The sequence below is a fragment of the Gadus macrocephalus genome, chromosome 12, assembly GCF_031168955.1.
Source record: "Gadus macrocephalus chromosome 12, ASM3116895v1".
Lineage (NCBI taxonomy): Eukaryota > Metazoa > Chordata > Actinopteri > Gadiformes > Gadidae > Gadus > Gadus macrocephalus.
In genome coordinates, this window is record NC_082393.1 from 26,092,538 (window position 1) to 26,110,881 (window position 18,344).

General features: G+C 47.6%; 1 protein-coding gene across 12 annotated transcripts in view; it reads right to left on the reverse strand.

The window, feature by feature from the left end:
* The window catches only part of lrrc7 (leucine rich repeat containing 7), an 88,233-nt gene that overhangs the window by 29,550 nt on the left and 40,339 nt on the right, over window positions 1-18,344 (reverse strand). For 10 of the 12 annotated variants that reach the window (XM_060066445.1, XM_060066442.1, XM_060066448.1 and 7 more), the window contains 14 exons: window positions 12,592-12,794; window positions 8,803-8,920; window positions 8,147-8,225; window positions 7,253-7,342; window positions 6,853-6,909; window positions 6,470-6,533; window positions 6,078-6,152; window positions 5,312-5,456; window positions 4,991-5,063; window positions 4,061-4,078; window positions 1,794-1,923; window positions 1,395-1,510; window positions 970-1,039; window positions 542-641 (listed from right to left, as the gene is read on the reverse strand). In XM_060066445.1, coding sequence (XP_059922428.1) covers window positions 542-641; window positions 970-1,039; window positions 1,395-1,510; window positions 1,794-1,923; window positions 4,061-4,078; window positions 4,991-5,063; window positions 5,312-5,456; window positions 6,078-6,152; window positions 6,470-6,533; window positions 6,853-6,909; window positions 7,253-7,342; window positions 8,147-8,225; window positions 8,803-8,920; window positions 12,592-12,780 — 1,324 coding nt within the window. In that variant the 5' untranslated portion in view covers window positions 12,781-12,794. The remainder of the gene's footprint in view (window positions 1-541; window positions 642-969; window positions 1,040-1,394; window positions 1,511-1,793; window positions 1,924-4,060; window positions 4,079-4,990; window positions 5,064-5,311; window positions 5,457-6,077; window positions 6,153-6,469; window positions 6,534-6,852; window positions 6,910-7,252; window positions 7,343-8,146; window positions 8,226-8,802; window positions 8,921-12,591; window positions 12,795-18,344) is intronic. The other 2 variants (XM_060066444.1, XM_060066443.1) reach the window with 1 other exon arrangement.

Genomic DNA, 18,344 nt, shown 5'->3' on the forward strand with positions numbered 1-18,344 from the left:
GTCTTGTGCGTTTCGGCCGACCGTCCAGACGGAGCCGGCGGATCCAGTGCCCGATACCGCACATTTCTGAAACCACCCTCGGAGGTGGTTTCAGATCTATCCGGACCTCGCGGTTTCGTGTTAGGATTCGTGTGGACGCCTGAAACGCAGACTATGACGTCATCAGCCCCCCACCAGCTGGGGGACGCCAGAGTTGCGTTGAATTTGTTATTTATTGTTTTATTTGTATGATTTTTGTAGCTTTAAATAAAGCCCCTTGATAAATTTAATTACTAACTGTTCATTGAAAAGTATTTCTGCTCAATTTAAAAGGTTGAATCTCCTCATGACTGAATGTTGGTACACAGCGTGCAGGCTGTATGCGCGCAGGATTGATGTGCTCCACTTTTTTCTGTGGAGAACTAGCGCCTTCAATATTTACTACAGCGTTTCTCAATGACTCCGTCTTTACGGAGATGTTCCTGAACCGCATAAAACGAAGCCGGATCGTTTTCGGCCGTTCGGGCTCCGTGTGGGCGGGGCCTTGGATCCCAGGTCGTACCCTCATCATGGCGAGGCTGCTGGGGGAACATGTAGTTCGTCAGGACCCTCTGCTTGGTTTCTGGGTGGGCCTCCGTCTGGAGGGGGATCAGGGCCTTGGACTGCCAACACACACACACACACACACACACACACACACACACACACACACACACACACACACACACACACACACACACACACACACACACACACACAGACACACACACACACACACACCATGGTACATGTATTACGAAGTTTGCAAGAAGTTAAAATGTTTTTGCACGGGGAAATCGTGTTGACAGAGGAGCCAGTTTATTTGTGTGTCTGCGCTTGGAAGTAAGCTAAGGAATATCTATCTGCTGAAAAATGAAGTCCTCGAGACATCCAGATGAATATATTGTGTGTCATTCTGCATGGACGTGGTGGGTTGAGGGGGAGGAGTACCTGATTGTCAGAGAGCCATAAAGCTGCTAGGTCCTTCAACTTAGTGAAGGTAAAGGGCAGATTCCTTAACCTGAGAGAGAGAGAGAGAGAGAGAGAGAGAGAGAGATAGAGAGAGAGAGAGAGAGAGAGAGAGAGAGAGAGAGAGAGAGAGAGAATAAAGATGGAAAGGGAGGGAAAGACTTATATTGAAAAGAGAGAGAGAGATGTTCCTTCCACCCACACATAGAACAGCCTGCGGAAAATGTATCCATGGCAACACACTCCTCGCCCCATTTCCATGGAAACAGTGGAGGCAGGCAACTAAAACGGTCATTTGACAGGGCTCGTTGTGTGTTTGTGTGTGACGGTTTTCGCGTGTTACAGCCTGAGATGAGAATACATTCTATGCCGTGCATTTCCATAGTTCTGCGTGGGAGTGCGTGTACCTGTTATCGCTGAGGTTGAGAACCCGTAGTTTGGTCATCTGTCCGATCTCATCGGGCAGGAACTCCAGTTTGTTCGACCGTAGCGACATCACGGTGACATTTCTACAGTTACCGATCTGAAACGATGACATGCACACACACACACACACACAAGGAAAACCAAAACCTTTAATGAGCGTACAATGCATCATCACACACAGGCCAGTTCCGTTCTAGTGCATCTGCGTTTCCCTATCGGCTGGTTACGAGGGCATCCTTCTTTTTGGCTTCTTATTATTGTATTATTGTATTGCTGCTGACTCTACTGCCCACTGTCCACTAGCGGGCAGTAGCATACTCACACACACACGCACAGACACACACACTCGCACACCCACAGACGTGCACGCCCACACACACCTCTCTGGGCAGCTCCGTGAGGAAGTTCTCGTCGGCGGCGAAGGTTCTCAGGTTGTGCAGGTACCCGATGGACGAGGGCAGCGATTCCAGCTCGTTACAGCTGACGTCCAACTCCTCCAGCAGAGACAGACTGGTGTGTGTGAGTGTGTGTGTGTGTGTGTGTGTGTGTGTGCGCGCGTGTGTGTGTGTGTGTGTGCGGGGGGGGGGGGGGGAGAGAGACAGAGAAAGACGCAGAGCGCATAAGGAGGAAAACTGTGCAGGTCTCCTGAAATTAATATACACTGAGCAACATAGACTTGATTAAAAGCAAGAGCGGTAAAGCCTTGAAGGATCTGCTGTACAATGACGTCACAAGATCCTATCGGAAAAATATAGACATTTGGTCAATCTCTATATGTTTGCTCAGGAAACACACAGACACACGTATACATCTACACACCTATGCACGCACACACACCTACAACAGACACACAACGGCGCAGTGCTCCGGGAAACGGGACAGGTCTGTATGGGGGCAGCTGTGCTGAAGAGCAAACCTCCGGGGGTGTGAAGGGGGGGGGTCTTGGGGCGCACGGGGGGCCGTTCCTAAAGCAACGCTCTGGTCGTAGGACCGCTGCACGAGGATAGCAGTGAGATCGGGGCGGTTTGTGGTGGAGGCAGGGGAGAAGACTTATCATTTACATTTAAGGCTGTGCTAAAATAGCCACTTGTTCCTTTTCTTTCATTTAAATTGATCGATGTTTGTCGGGTGAACACCTTCTTTACTACCATCATTACCCAATTACGTTTATTATTGTGGAAACGTTTTTTGAGATAGCATCCTAAGAAGCAGTTTGGTAAAGCTACTACCTCCTCAACATGCTTTAACTCGGATCCTGCAACCCAGGGTGCATTAATGCATCCCATAATCACACTCAATGAACCTGACCCCACCCCCAACCCCCAGACACCTCTGTGGCCTCAGTCATTAACCGAGCGGCACACCAAAAGAAGGCTAATGCTAATGAAACAACAGCGCCTCGCTAATGTACTGTCACTGTTAACATAACATTAGCATGCTAATATTATTCCCCAAAGGATTGGACCATCTGGGCCCCCATACGGTGAGAGAGGGGGAGAGGTGAGGGGAGGGGAGAGGGGAGGAGAGGGGAGGAAAGGGGAGGGCAGAGGAGAGGAGAGGAGGGGAGAGGAGAGGAGGAGAGGAGGGGAGAGGAGAGCTGATATATATCAACCGTGTGCGTTTCTGCAGCAACCTGCTTCTAATTTTACCTCATCACTAAACTAACTTGATTTACATCCAGAACCTCGATAATATACCACATTATCAACATGATGTGGATGCTTTTTCACCCTTGAAAAAAGATGTCTAAATTAGAAGTCCAGAAAGTAAGAAGCCTAACGAGGGAAGGGGGGTGGCTGGAATATGCTTAACACCCTAATGAGGCACTAGTAAGTTAGGCACCCCACCGTGCTCAGAGGGGACAGGGAGGGGCGAGGACCTACTGGGAGGGGCGAGGACCTACTGGGAGGGGCGAGGACCTACTGGGAGGGGCGAGGACCTACTGGGAGGGGCGAGGACCTACTGGGAGGGGCGAGGACCTACTGCTGGACAAGGCTTGAGGCAGAGACCTCTTCAGATGGAACACGAGTCCCACCAGTCGGTCGGCCTCGAGCCCGGGACCCCAGACCACGGGGGTCCCCGGCGCACGGCCTACCGACCGGCATTACCGAGGACAGGAAATGCTGGGGGCGGGGCTTCCGCACTGGGGGCGGGGTTTCCGCACTGGGGGCGGGGTTTCCGCACTGTGTGGCCGGCAGGGTGGGGAAGTTGATGATCAGAAAGGACCTCATCCCTCCATCAACACACTGGGTACATGTGTGTTTGGCACACACGTACCCAGAGTTTTTAAGCAGTAGTTGATGAACTGGATGCGTGGTACCTCTATATTAACAATACTTACAAAATGACTGCTATGAGTAGAATTACGTCTATACCTCAACCTTCAAAACATCAAACCTTCCCAACCCTTGCAATCAACACAGTATTGTTACATAAAGGCCATGGATAGTTTGAAATAGTAGGAAAGAACTCCTACTTCTCCGATATGATATCTGTAACGAATTGGATTTGTTTTATCTTCAGGGTAAGTATGAACGTGCCTGCATGCCTCTCCCAGTGCATCAGCTGTCCCCGGAGCCATGCCGTTCCAACGGGTACACTGTCCCTGAACCAGGTCCTTGTATCCGGGCAGGCTAACAGTACTCACCCATGCTTGGCCTTCACACTAACGCCACGCCACCGCAGCAAACAACAACACACAGAACCCACCAATCACCAGTCGGCATACACAAGAGCAGCAACCAATGGATCATCGACGATGACATGTGTCATCGCATCAATAATAACCACGCAAGAGACATGGTGGAGAGGAAGGAAGGAGAGAGAGGGAGGAGAGGGATAGATAGAAGGAGAGGAAGGAAGGAGAGAGAGAGAGAGAGAGAAGGAAAGGAAGGAGAGGGATGGATAGAAGGAGAGGAAGGAAGGAGAGAGAGAGAGAGAGAGAAGGAAAGGAAGGAGAGGGATGGATAGAAGGAGAGGAAGGAAGGAGAGAGAGAGAGAGAGAGAGAGAAGGAAAGGAAAGGAAGGAGGGATAGATAGAAGGAGAGGAAGGAAGGAGAGAGAGAGAGAAGGAAAGGAAGGAGAGGGATAGATAGAAGGAGAGGAAGGAAGGAGAGAGAGAGAAGGAAAGGAAGGAGAGAGATAGATGGAAGGGGAAGGAAGGATAGAGAGAGAAGGAAAGGAAGGAGAGAGAGATAGAAGGAGAGGAAGGAAGGAGAGAGCGAAGGAAAGGAAGGAGAGAGATAGAAAGGAGAGGAAGAAATGAAGGGAGAAAAATTAACAATTGAAGAAAGAGAGAAAGAAAGAAAGAAAGAAAGAAAGAAAGAAAGAAAGAAAGAAAGAAAGAAAGAAAGAAAGAAAGAAAGAAAGAAAGAAAGAAAGAACGGAGATGCATACAAATAAAACAGAAATTTGAAAATGGTATGATAATATATTAGTTGTCTTGTGTGTGTGTGTGTGTGTGTGTGTGTGTGTGTGTGTGTGTGTGTGTGTGTGTGTGTGTGTGTGTGTGTGTGTGTGTGTGTGTGTGTGTGTGTGTGTGTGTGTGTGTGTGTGTGTGTGTGTGTGTGTGTCTCACCTCCCGATGGTGTTAGGCAGTGAGGTCAGCTGGTTGTCGTCTACCTTCAGTGTCGTCATTTTCTTCAACATTCCTATATATGCACACACACACACACACACACACACACACACACACACACACACACACACACACACACACACACACACACACACAATCACAAACCTTCCCTTTTAAAAGACTTCACAAAGCATTACGATTTTATCAGCCCATTACCTCCATAGAAATAGCACGTTAAATAAATAACCTGTGTGTGTGCGTGTGGGTGGACCCATGTGTGTGTGTTTGCGTGTGGGCGGGCCCGCTTGTGTGTGTGGCTACCTATAGAGTCCGGGAGGTGCTGCAGCATATTGGAGGACAGTAGGAGGTCTTCGAGGTTCTCACAGCCTGAGATGTCTGTGTCTAACGTCTCGATGCGGTTCTTGGCCAAGTCCAAGTAGCGAAGCTGCCGCAATTTACCTAGTGACTGGCAGGAGACAAAGTGTATGTGGAAGACACACCGAGGAGAAGGAGCAGGAGGAGGAGGACGAGGACGAGGAACACAATGAGAAGAAATACATGAACAGCACAAGAAGAAACGAGGAGGAGGAGGAAAAGAATGAGGAGATGAGAGGAGAAAGGAGAATTATAAGGAGACGCATAAGAAGTGAGAGAGCAGCACACAGAACAAGGCCAAGCAGAAGAAGCAGAGAGACACGAAGATAAGGAGCGCATGAAGACTTATGTGCCTTAAATGTCAAGCTATTTGACCAAACAAATTTCCCAACCCTGGGATAATAAAGTATACTTTGAAGACAAATTAGGGCGGGCAGCCATACCACAGCCAAACACATGCAATACGAAATATGCTTTCTTGTCTGGTCATTGAGAGGGACTGACCCCCTTCAAAGACATGTTTTTCGACTTTTGTGGAACCAGACCAGTTTCTTGCTGATGTATTGAGGTCATGATGGCATAGGGAGTGTGTGTGAGCCTGCCTGTGTTCGTGCATGCGTACTCGTGTCTATGTTTGTGTGTTTGTGCGTGCGTGCGTGCCTGCGTGTGTGCCTGCGTGTGTGCCTGCGTGTGTGCGTGCCCGTGCTCTTACCCCTGGTATTGACTGTAGAGAATTATTGTCCATCCACAGTTCCTTCAGGTTATGGATCTGTTCCAATACCTCTGGCTGAACGACACAAACACACAGAGGCTTGGTAAACAGTTCCGAAGACAATAAGAGATAGCCACCCTCGACTCCATCCATCCCTCCTAGAATACCAAATCATCTGTGTCTTCATTATGAATACGTTGACACATAATGTATGTGTAAACACCCAGCGTTATTATGTAAAAAGCATTTAACACAATCACCACGTCAGCATTCGTCCCCGAGGGAAAACATTGATTTAGATATTGGTTAAATTAATCTGGCTCCATCCCTTCGTAGCGTAACGTTAAACAGGGGCTCTGCGGTCTGTCTGACCGGCTGTCCGCCAGTCTTACCATCTCAGAGAACTCGTTGCTCCCCAGATCCAGCCGTTCCAGCTGGGACAGTCTGTGGATGGACCTGAGAGGCAGAACAACAAACACACACTCAACACACACTCAACACACACTCAACACAATCGACATCGATCAAGAGGCTCTACTTTTATATTCAAGCATGAATCACCTTAATGTCTATTGTACAAACTATAAAGTACCCTATATAAAATGTTGTAACGTGATATTGGAATATTTCTACAGAACACAAACAGATACACAGACACACAGACACCCACACACAGACACACACACACACACACACACACACCCGCCCACACACGCACACGCACACACCCACAGCCACATAAACACACCCACGCACACACACTGGTATGTCTTACTTTGGCATTGTTTTTAGATGGTTTTCTCGTAGCTCCAGGATCCGTAGCTTGGAGAGTCTAATCAAATAAATACAATGAATGATTAAACAACCACAGACCAACAGCCCCCACCAGCGGCCTTCGACACCTGCCCACCAGGTGTCCTCAGACTGGCCCTCTCCCCTCCCATCAGTCCCCTCAACTCTCTTCAATTAGACCCACAATCCCAGTTCTCCAGTTAGTGCCAGTTTGTGGAACAGAGATTCGACTTTCGTTATTAAAAGCCTTTTTGTTTCACTTCCCGAGTACCCGTCTGGATTTGGATCCTATCCCGGACAGCACTGGTGGAGACGTACATAAACATATAGAAATATATACAGTGTACAGCACATATAATGTGTGTATTATGTGGAGACTTTACCTTCCAAAATTAGCAGGGAGATACTCCAGAAAGGCATCGTTGAGGAAGAGCTGGGTCAGATTCAGGAGCTGGGTGAACCCCTCTGGGAGTCTGAGGAAGGATCCGGAACGAGAGACGGCAGCAGAGAGAGGGGCGAGGAGTGGGAGGGAGGGGGAGGGGGAGGGGGAGGCAGAGGGAGGGGGAGGGGAGGGAGGGGGAGGCCGAGGGGGGGGGAGGCCGAGGGGGGGGGAGGGAGGGGGAGGCAGGGGGAGGCCGAGGGAGGGGGAGGCCGAGGGAGGGGGAGGCCGAGGGAGGGGGAGGCCGAGGGGGGGGAGGCCGAGGGAGAGGGAGGGAGGGGGAGGGAGGGGGAGGCCGAGGGAGAGGAGAACCAAGAGAGAGAGAGGGCGGGAGGGAGGGAGGGACAATAGCGATGAATGGGAGAGTCTAACTTTAGTAAGTCAGTGTCCTTCTAGAACCAAATTGGGACAAATAATTAAAAAAGATTAACAGCAGAAAAAAACCTGCCAAGGTCGGGATAACGTTTCTGTGGCAACCACTGACGGAGCGTGTTGCCGCGTTTAGCCCGAGGGTGAGTCACCGCACGGACAAGCACATGCACACCTCCACACGCTCGAGAACGCACACTCTCTCTCTCACACACACACACACACACACACTGTATCTCTCCTGATGATCAGTTCTCCAGCAGTCTGAATCTAACCATGCAGCACTGACACTGGATAGCACACGAAAGCCTGTAAACACAGATAACTCATCACGCCTCATACGAGGCAGACACAGAACTGAACGTCACGACACACAGACGGGTCCAACTCAGTGTTTGAGTTCTGAGATTGTTTGCATGGACGCCGGTGTAGTCCTACTGCGTGTGTGCTGAGACGACAAACGGCTTACTTGGCAATTGGGTTGACGCTGGCCTCAACCACAGACAGGCCTTTACAACACTTGATATTGTCTGGGAACTCCTGGATACCTGAGAGAGAGAGAGAGAGAGAGAGAGAGAGAGAGGAGAGAGAGAGAGAGAGAGAAGAGAGAGAAAGAGAGAGAGAGAGAGAGAAAGAGAGAGAGAGAGAGAGAGAAAGAGAGAGAGAGAGAGAGAGAGAAAGAGAGAGAGAGAGAGAGAAAGAGAGAGAAAAGCGGATAGAAAGAGAGAGAGAGGCGGATAGAGAGAGAAGCGGATAGAGAGAGAGAGAGAGAGAGAGGCGGATAGAGAGAGAGAGAGAGAGAGAGAGAGAGAGAGAGAGAGAGAGAGGCGGATAGAGAGGCGGATAGAGAGAGAGAGAGAGAGAGAGAGAGAGAGAGAGAGAGAGAGAGAGAGAGAGAGAGAGAGAGAGAGAGAGAGAGAGAGAGAGAGACAGAGACGTGAGCAGGGTGTATGTAGGTTACAGAGGATGCTTACAATGGTACATACTACATCTGAATATAGTTTGATGATTTTATACTAAATTGGTAATAATGGGGTCCAAAGAATGAATGAATGAAAGAATGAGTGCAATCCGTTCTAAAATGGGTTGATGTGCTTCCACAGCCAAACGCAGTCCATTGTTTACCATTTTTACTGATGTCCAGCTCTTTGAGGTTGACCAGGCTTGCGATGGAGGGGGGCAGGTTGGACAGGTCATTGTCAGGCATGCTGAGCTTCTTCAGGGCCTGGCAGTTGAACAGTTGCTATAGAAACACAGAGGAAACCGGGATGAAAAGTTATAATGCTCTGATAGGAAAAACGAAAGATGTGGGCCACATCATATCCATCGTCTTGTTTTGCAGTTGGGCCAAATAATGTTGTCTGTGATAAAATGAACTAACAAAAACAATCTGAAAATGAACGGCAGAGCCAGAGATATTGATAGAGGATTAGTATCAGGTCAAGTCCTGTGGCAACCGTGTAATGTTCAGTCTTTTAGAACAGCAAGACTCAAGCAAGCATTCAGAACGACATGGGGTTTCAATTTGTTGGATGAAACACGGAGCAGTCAAGCCCTGGGCGCCTCAAAGTGGAAACCAAACGCCTGATTTAGTAAGTAAGCATAATTTACTCCAATAAGGTTTAACCCTCAAAGAAAATAAGCTACACTAGTGTTTTGAACAAGTGTGTGTGAATGTGAACAAACTTGTGACTGACTTACAACCGTTCACACGCGTTCACACAACGCCAGCGGAGTCGACCACGCAGGGCGAAAGCCGGCTCGCCTGGAGCAGGTGGGGAGCGGCGTCTTTCTCAGGGACACCGCGACACTCAAAAAGCCGGGATCAAAATATCAACCCGCTCTCCCTCCTGAGCCACTGCCGCTCCAATAACGCAAACTGGCAACCTAAGTTCTGATATTGAACTGTTCCATAATTCATATTATGGTAAGTCCTAAATCACACAATATCCTCTAAAGGTCTGCCTCTCTTTTCTTTCAAGTGCACCATCAAGATTTGATAGAAGTGTGTGTGTGTGTGTGTGTGTGTGTGTGTGTGTGTGTGTGTGTGTGTGTGTGTGTGTGTGTGTGTGTGTGTGTGTGTGTGTGTGTGTGTGTGTGTGTGTCTGGCCCTTAGCTTCTTTAGGTGAGGTTAGGAACAATGGAGCAGCTCAATAACAATGACATAAGATCAGGGGCCTTTATAGTAAAATTTGAGGTCCCCTCCATTGTTGCTGATGTAATTCATCATTTCTAATGCCTCTCGCTGAGAAAAAATATCAATTCCACAGTCAGGGGTGTGTATTTTTGCATAATAACTTGATTTGGTGATTTTATCACCACAAGGTCCAACATTGGAGCTCTGGCTGAATTTATATTTGCTGTATGCTATTTCCCCTTAAGTATTTTGTGATTTGCCTTTCTCCAAGTTATTATAGTTATTTCCACTCCCAGAAGTACTTGATCAAAAGGAAGCCCTTTTTGATTCGACAATGAACAAATAGAGTTACGATCTATTCATGGCTGACACAATTGATGAGAAAAAGTATTATATTTCCAACCATCTTGAAAAGATAACATTGCAGTAGTGACAAAGATAATGATGTCCTTCCTTATTCAGTCGACAATAGAGTGAAAAAATTGTAGGATTTATGATAGTTTCTCTTTTATTGCTCTACTAACTAAAAGTAAACAGCAGCCATAGTTCCAAATAATTATTTCACATTTCTACATTTACCTTTAACTCTGGATTTAAAGATAAGACCCAACAGAAGATTATTATAAGATCGTGATGAAGCATAAAATAGCACAAACAATATAGTGTAAAAACATGTTGAAATTCAAAGTTTATCTGATTGATACATTTCCCCTGCGAAAACCTTTCCCCCAGTCAGAGAGTCATAACACTGACCACTAGGAATGAAACTATGGAACCAACGAGAGCAGCACCCATATGGACTGTGGATTACAGTTTGGAGTCATTTATCGACAGCAGTCTAAATAAGCTATAATACTGGTCATCTCTTGTTCCACAACACGTAAATACTGACGTGATTACATTGGGGTAGAATATCCAATTCTGTACACCAGATGGTAGGATGATTATTGCATACTGCTTTGGAATAATCCACAACACGTTGCATGCTAATAGCCTACAACAGGGTAATGGTGATTACATCACCAGGCCTACTGTCAATTGAACGCAATGATGTTATTTTGTTTCTCTATCCATCCTGCAGAAACCATTGGAGCACAGATGGCCTCAAGCCAACAAAACCAGCATGTGTGTGCGTGTGGCTGTGTGATTCTGTGTGTGTGTGCGTGTGTGTGCATGCATGCTGAGTGTGTGTACGTGTGTGTTTCTTGGTGCACCAAATGGCATGGGATTGGTCCGCGGCTTGACCCACATTGCCACAACACATTCTCTACGCCTATTCTTAGACAAACACACACAAAAGAAAAAAGTTGAATATATGTTTACACATATGTGGTTTTGTTCAGCTATCCTCGTGTCTTGCTGGGACAGACGCAGGCAGACACGTGCGATCGTAGCAGAGGAGGAGGTCTTCTTCGTCTGCAGTGCTTATCTAAACTGTTTACATGAGAAACACTGTTCAGCATCTCTGGGTTTTAAACCGGTGCAACACCTGAAGACTCAAAGTTTGAATAGTTAAATGTTTCAATTTGTAGTCTTCCGCCCACGCCCACACCTTGTGTGTTTTGTGTTTTTGTTTGTATATGCAACTTCAATTGAACCTGGATTGAACTATTGAGCTACTAACGTGTCTACTAGGTTAAATGTTGGGTGGGTGGGTGAACTAGCAAGAGGGCGGTGGTGAACCACGACCTGATTCAGCCCTTTTCTAACCCTCTGCTATCCTTTACCTTCACACACACAACACACGTAACAGGCAAAAATATCACTCAACTACTAGGGTAGTTAAGTGGGAAAGCTTGTGTGCAAGGGGAAAGATACTTATAAAGGTTGTGCTTTTGATGTAAATGGCACCACAAACGTAGTGTTGAAATCAAATTAAATTGCCATGTTGAATTATATTGCTCACATTCTGCCTTTCCAAGCCTTTACTGTAGATCCTGACAACAGCCTGTTCTTTATATCAAAAAAGAAAAACCTAGTTTGAAGTTTGATAGGAAGGACGTATGAATACATTAACCCTGGTGGTCATCAGAGACAGGCAGCAACACGAGGCCGTTTTAAATGAGTGCTTTGAAGACACCCTGAAGTGCAGTGTTAAGCTCATTTCCCTACGTTTTTCTGCACAGGCGTGCCTGACATTCCAACTACAAACACTATTGATTCGAACCTTAGGCCGTCCTCTAAGTACTGCTGCTATCGCAAATCCCATCCTGCGCAATCAATGCACAATCCCCGCTACCAATACCCAGCCCCCCCCATCTTAATCCGCTTACACTTGGAAATGCGTCATAAACAACGTCACCAATATTCCAGAACTGATATTTGACCGCGGCGGGTGTGAGGTTGATTAGCCGTCACAAGTGGGAGAAAGGAACCATGCATATACATACGTTTATGTCTGAGTAAACACTCGACAGGTGATCACTATCTGGCTAGTCAACATCACACCCGGTGGTAAAACAGTGGCCTTTTCAGAATTAGTTGTTCCAGGGTTATGGAGCACAGGGTGAATATATGAGCATTCCTCTGCGACATTTACATTTAGGGGATTTTGCTGACGCTTTTATCCAAAGTGACTTACAACCATTCATACACACATTCACCCACCGACGGCGGAGTCGACCATGCAGGATGACTGCCAGCTCGTCATGAGCAGTTAGGGTGAGGCGTCTCGCTCAAGGACACCTCGACACACCTCGAGCCGGGGGTCGAACCAGCAACCTTCTGTTTCCCAGTCAGCCCGCTCTACCTGCTGAGCTACTGCCGCCCTCCGTTACCTTGGGTAGCTCCTCTATCTGGTTGGCGTCCAGGTAGAGTTCCTCCAACGTCCTCTCGAAGCTGAAGATCTCCTTGGGCACCTGCTGCAGGCTGCAGTGGGAGTAGTCCAGCACCGAGATCACCTCCTCCTCGCCCCGGAAACAGCGACACGGCACCAGCCGGCCTATCAGCTTCCGCTTCGTGGTCATCTCCAGACACTGCACTGTTGGGAGGAGGAGGAGGAGGAGGAGGAAGGAGGGGGTTAATGGGTCATCCCGTTCAGGTGCTCAGGTGAAGTATCAAAACAAACCTCCAGGATCCATCACTGCTCATCGTTAGCAGGTAAAATGCTTCATGTTTCAGTTCATCTGCATAAGGACTCAGCCCAGGTCGTGACGGAGCACCGAAGTGGTTCCACCTCAAGTGGTCGTGTACCAAACACCTGTGCACCACAACCGATGTACCGTATGGGTCCTCATCTGGAAATTACGTGGATTGCTTGGTTACAGTGAAAGAGAGAATACACTTTGACAAGATAACAACAAATCTAGCGTCGGTGTATCATTCCTTCAAAGGTTTATTTGCCAATAAATGTCATGTTGCTCTTTGTCATTGTTAGCCATTTGCCAGGCTTCTTGTGTCAGGCTTCCCACTTGATCAGCTCTTCTGGGGTATCTTTCCACATGACCCAGAAGCACTCTAACCAGCCCCTTCTCTGTTGTCAGTCACAAACCCAAGGTGTTGCTCTCTGGATGTACAACTACTAGAAGTTTGATCCCATGGCGTAAACCTGCTGTGTACTCCCCTCGCTGAGCGATGCGTCCCTCTGACCTGGGATTACTGCAATGGGTGCATTTGCAGTGGTTTCCCACATTCGTCCTTTAAGATTGGATGAGAACTCAACAAACACGTCTGCTGTTGCTATCACAGTGGCTCTCCGGGTCGGGCTCCTCTTATCATGATTAATGCTCGCGTACAAACCGGCAGGAAGGAGGAGAGGACAGGAGACAGGATATGATAATCAAGCAAATTGCGAACGCGAGCGGCAGGATGTTGACCTTGTCACTAGTTGATGTCTCTCACGCTGCTCTTCAGGAAATTGCAACACTCAAATCCTATCACTGTCATCCACCGAGCCTATCATTATCAGGTCACATGACGTCTCAACGTCTTGATGGATGAACCACACCGGAGGTTATATAGATGAATACAGAGTTAGGGAACTCCCTGAGGTTCATGTTGTCAAAGGGTTGGAAGGTAAGATTTAAGAGCCATTATTTTAGCATCATTTTTTAGAAAGGGCCCAGCTATCGGTGTGCATTCAGTGTAAAGTGTAAACAGAATTTGTCTGAGACTATTTCGATTTAAGACTGCTCCGGGTTCATTTCTAAAACATCCAGGCAACTCCTCCCTGATTGGTTCACATCACAGAGTCCGTCTTGCCTACATGAGATGTAAGACCTCTCAACGGTGAAGAAACAGAGTTAGGTCGGAAGCAAAGAGGGAGGTGATGTTTTTGGTTGTTCACTTTCAAAGATTACATTTATGGGATTCTGCAGACACTTTTATCCAAAGCAACTTACAACCATTCATTCACACACCGACGGCGGAGTCGACCACGCAGGGCGACAGCCAGCTCGTCAGGAGCAGTCAGGGTGAGGCGTCTCACTCAGGGGCACCTCGACACGGTAGGAGGAGCCGGGGATCGAACTAGCAACCTTCCGGTTATCAGTCACCCACTCTACCTCCTGAGCTACTGCCGCCAAAGTCATCCTCTCCTGCTTTCTCTCTTTAGAAATGATACTAATGAGTGCGTGACTGAATGACACAGATTCTGTTGTTATTTCTTGGCTACTGCTGGATGAGCTCTCTTTATGCGTGTCAGTTCCTTTGTGGCCAATCAGAGGCTCAGATGATGCTATGATGGTGCTGTGCCAGGCAGGTGTAACACCCAGAGCAGCTGGCATAGGCAGCCCTGCGCCAACCAGCACAGCACAGGAGCAAACACACACACACACACACACACACACACACACACACACACACACACACACACACACACACACACACACACACACACACACACACACACACACACACACACACACACACACACACACACACACACACAACCATCTTTCTCTATTATTATTGTTCAGTCACACACACACACAACCACAGTGGCAGCATGAACTCAGCACAGATAAGCGTAATGAATCCATTGTGGTAAAATGGAGACAACGTCCACCATCAGTCCATCACGGCCGTCATTAGAGCAGCAGTCAGTGGGCTACAGCGAGCAGCTCTGCCGAAGGGATTTAAAATCACACTGATGAATAATCTGTCATTATTACAAACGCCCGTCAACAGTACAAAGCCTAGCCTAGCCTAGCCAACTGCCGATTTAAAAAGACACTCTAATGCCAATCAATAGCTACGGAACAACAGACTGACTGCGTTGTTGTGCGTTGTTATCTGATCATGACTCGGTGGTTGTGTTTGATGTGTGTGTGTGTGTGTGTGTGTGTGTGTGTGTGTGTGTGTGTGTGTGTGTGTGTGTGTGTGTGTGTGTGTGTGTGTAAGACACAGGGGTAGGAGGAGATGTGAGGAAAGAGAACTAAATGATTGGAAGAAGGTAAAGGGGGGATTAAAAAGCTGTGAGGAGCGCACGCAGGCACGCACACACACAAGCAGGCACGTACACACTAACACACACCCATAAACACAGGCACGAACGCACATGTACACACAGGCAGGCATGTACACGCACGCGCGTGCACACACACACACACGCACACACACAAAGATGCATACATGCACCCATACCTAATTTGGAAACATTTCTGCTCAGTGCTCTACTCTCACACAGAGCCAGAATCTGACAGTTTTTGGGGAGATAAGGACGTGAGTGAGGAGGAGGACAGTATGTTCATCTCTGAGAGACATGTACTTCATCATATATAGCCGCATAAATTGATATCATATGTAAACATGAGTGTTTGTTAGACTGTTTGTGATGTATGATTCTCAACTGATTCCAGATGTTCTTAGAGGAAGGAGAGTGTTTAAACTGGACTGCATACGTTCAGGTTTGATCCTGAGACTCCAGTCAGTCACAGGACTGTTTGGGAGGTAAAACACATTCATTTCGAGTACCACCTGGATCAATTCATGCTTGCCTACGCCACTTTGACAACCGTTGGCTTAGACAATTGTCTCAGGCTTTTTTCTTCTTTTTTTTAACAGAGCAGGTGAAAGCAATTCTATTCTAAGCACCACCTCAGTGGTAAGAATAATGGAGTTATAATCCTAGCTTATGTTCTTCCCTTCAGGCTGGGATGGCTTTTGGATGACAGACATTATTTTACGCAGAAAAGAGACGAACACGTTGCTGCTTAATTGGCTACAATGAGTCACGGAGGACCAATGCTATAGCCAACTGCTGGTATGGATTCAACGGCATGTCGGATGTTTTGTCTGTTTGTCACTGTTCTCAGTCCATTTACCCTCTTCTCCTCCAAGTACAAGTACAGACAAAGTCATATTTCTCACCCACACCTGGTTTGCAGTGCTACTAACAAAAAGAGAAAACAGCAAATATAGCCGATGACTGTTGTTGGTGGCCGGGTTACACAGTCTATTGTCACGAGTGTGATCCAAGTATACTAGAGCTTTAACAACACCGATGGGGGGGGGGGGGGGGGGGGGGAGAGAGAGAGAGACAGAGAAAGAGAAAGAGAGATTGAGAGAGCGAGAGAGAGGGACAGAGAGACAGAGAGAAAGAGAGAAAGAGACAGAGAGAGAGAGAGAGCGAGAGAGAGAGAAAGAGAGAGAGCGAGAAAGAGAGAGAGGGAGAGAGAGACACGTCCGGAAGTGAGTGTGGTTGGCTGTGTTGGCTCGAGCTGCTGCTATGGGAACAACACGATGGAGCAGACTGACTCCGTCCGCAGTGGCACACACACACACACACACACACACACACACACACACACACACACACACACACACACACACACACACACACACACACACACACACACACACACACACACACACACACACACACACACACACACACACACACACACACACAGGAATGAGCGCAGGTTCATGTCAACACAATAACAAGGCCACACAAACTAATTTAATGAAGGCATCTAATCCTGCTACACACTTAACTCCACCTCTCACTGTTCCTCGCTCTGTTCTTCACGTGATAAACTCACAAGCCAATTACAATATATCGTTGGAAATGGCCTCCTCTCTTTCGATTGTGTGTTAATGTGATTGTGTGTGCATGTGGTTGTGCAATTGTGTGTGTGTGTGTGTGTGTGTGTGTGTGTGTGTGTGTGTGTGTGTGTGTGTGTGTGTGTGTGTGTGTGTGTGTGTGTGTGTGTGTGTGTGTGTGTGTGTGTGTGTGTGTGTGTGTGTGTGTGTGTGTGACTGTGCGCGTGCTCCGAGCACATGTTACTCAGCATCTCAGCGAAAGAGGATGAATTCTCCAGGGTACCCTTCCCGTCATGACTTCATAATAGAATCACCGTCACCATGGTAACTGTAGCCATAGAGACCGTGTCCCCAAAGCAAGGTGTATTTTCACCCTAATGTCTATCTCTCTCTTGCTCCCTATCTGCATCACTATGTTCTGATGTTTTTGCCTTTATATCGCTTAAAAAAAAAATAATTACAATGAGTGCAGAAAACACAATGATGACAGTTATTTGCATCTAAACAGCCAATACAGTAATCGATCTTTGCTGTGAATGATTGTGTGTCTTTGTGTGTGTGTTTGTAGGTGTATGTGTGTGTGTTTGTGCATGAATGTGTGTATGTGCATGAATGTGTGTGTGTGTGTGTGTGTGTGTGTGTGTGTGTGTGTGTGTGTGTGTGTGTGTGTGTGTGTGTGTGTGTGTGTGTGTGTGTGTGTGTGTGTGTGTGTGTGTGTGTGTGTGTGTGTGTGTGTGTGTGTGTGTGGATGAGTAGGAGGTAGCCAGCCAGCTAGCTATATCAGCGAGGAACAGCTTGTTCTTGTCTGTTTCATTCATTATAAACTATCTATCTACAGCTCTACACTGCAGGAAACCCATACAGACGCACGGATTAACTGACCGAAAAATGGCTTAAACACAACAAAGAGTGGTCATGGTGGCTGATCACCGGTCCCACGAGCTACTCTGTTGATAGCTTTTAGTTGATTGTTAAAACATGTTAATGGTGGGGTTGTTGCCTGACACACACACACACACACACGCACACGCACACACAAACACACACAGTCGTCCGGCTTGCCTCCCACCCTGGCTCCAGGTGGATCATCTACGAGAGAATCCACTCGAGTTAACATAACTTCCCCGACAACTGAACAACACACTCATGGGCAGTGACCTCAATGGAGAACGTTACACCAAAACTAGCTAATGCGAATTCTGCACAAATGGCAGCACACAACCACACAGTTCATAACACACAGACACACCGCCCACCCCTCCCAGAGGTGCTTTACTCAGCGAGTGCATCCTCACTCTCATCTCTTCAACGCGCTGCAACAGAGCGCCTCCAATGAACGCCTTGGCAAGACAGCGGGGGTCTTCGTGGAAGGGATAAGGTATTTTCTCCTGCATATGATGACCTGGTCTGCGCTCTCTCTTCTCCATTCCTCTCTCTCTCTCTCTCTCTCTCTCTCTCTCTCTCTCTCTCTCTCTCTCTCTCTCTCTCTCTCTCTCTCTCTCTCTCTCTCTCTCTCTCTCTCTCTCTCTCTCTCTCTCTCTCTCTC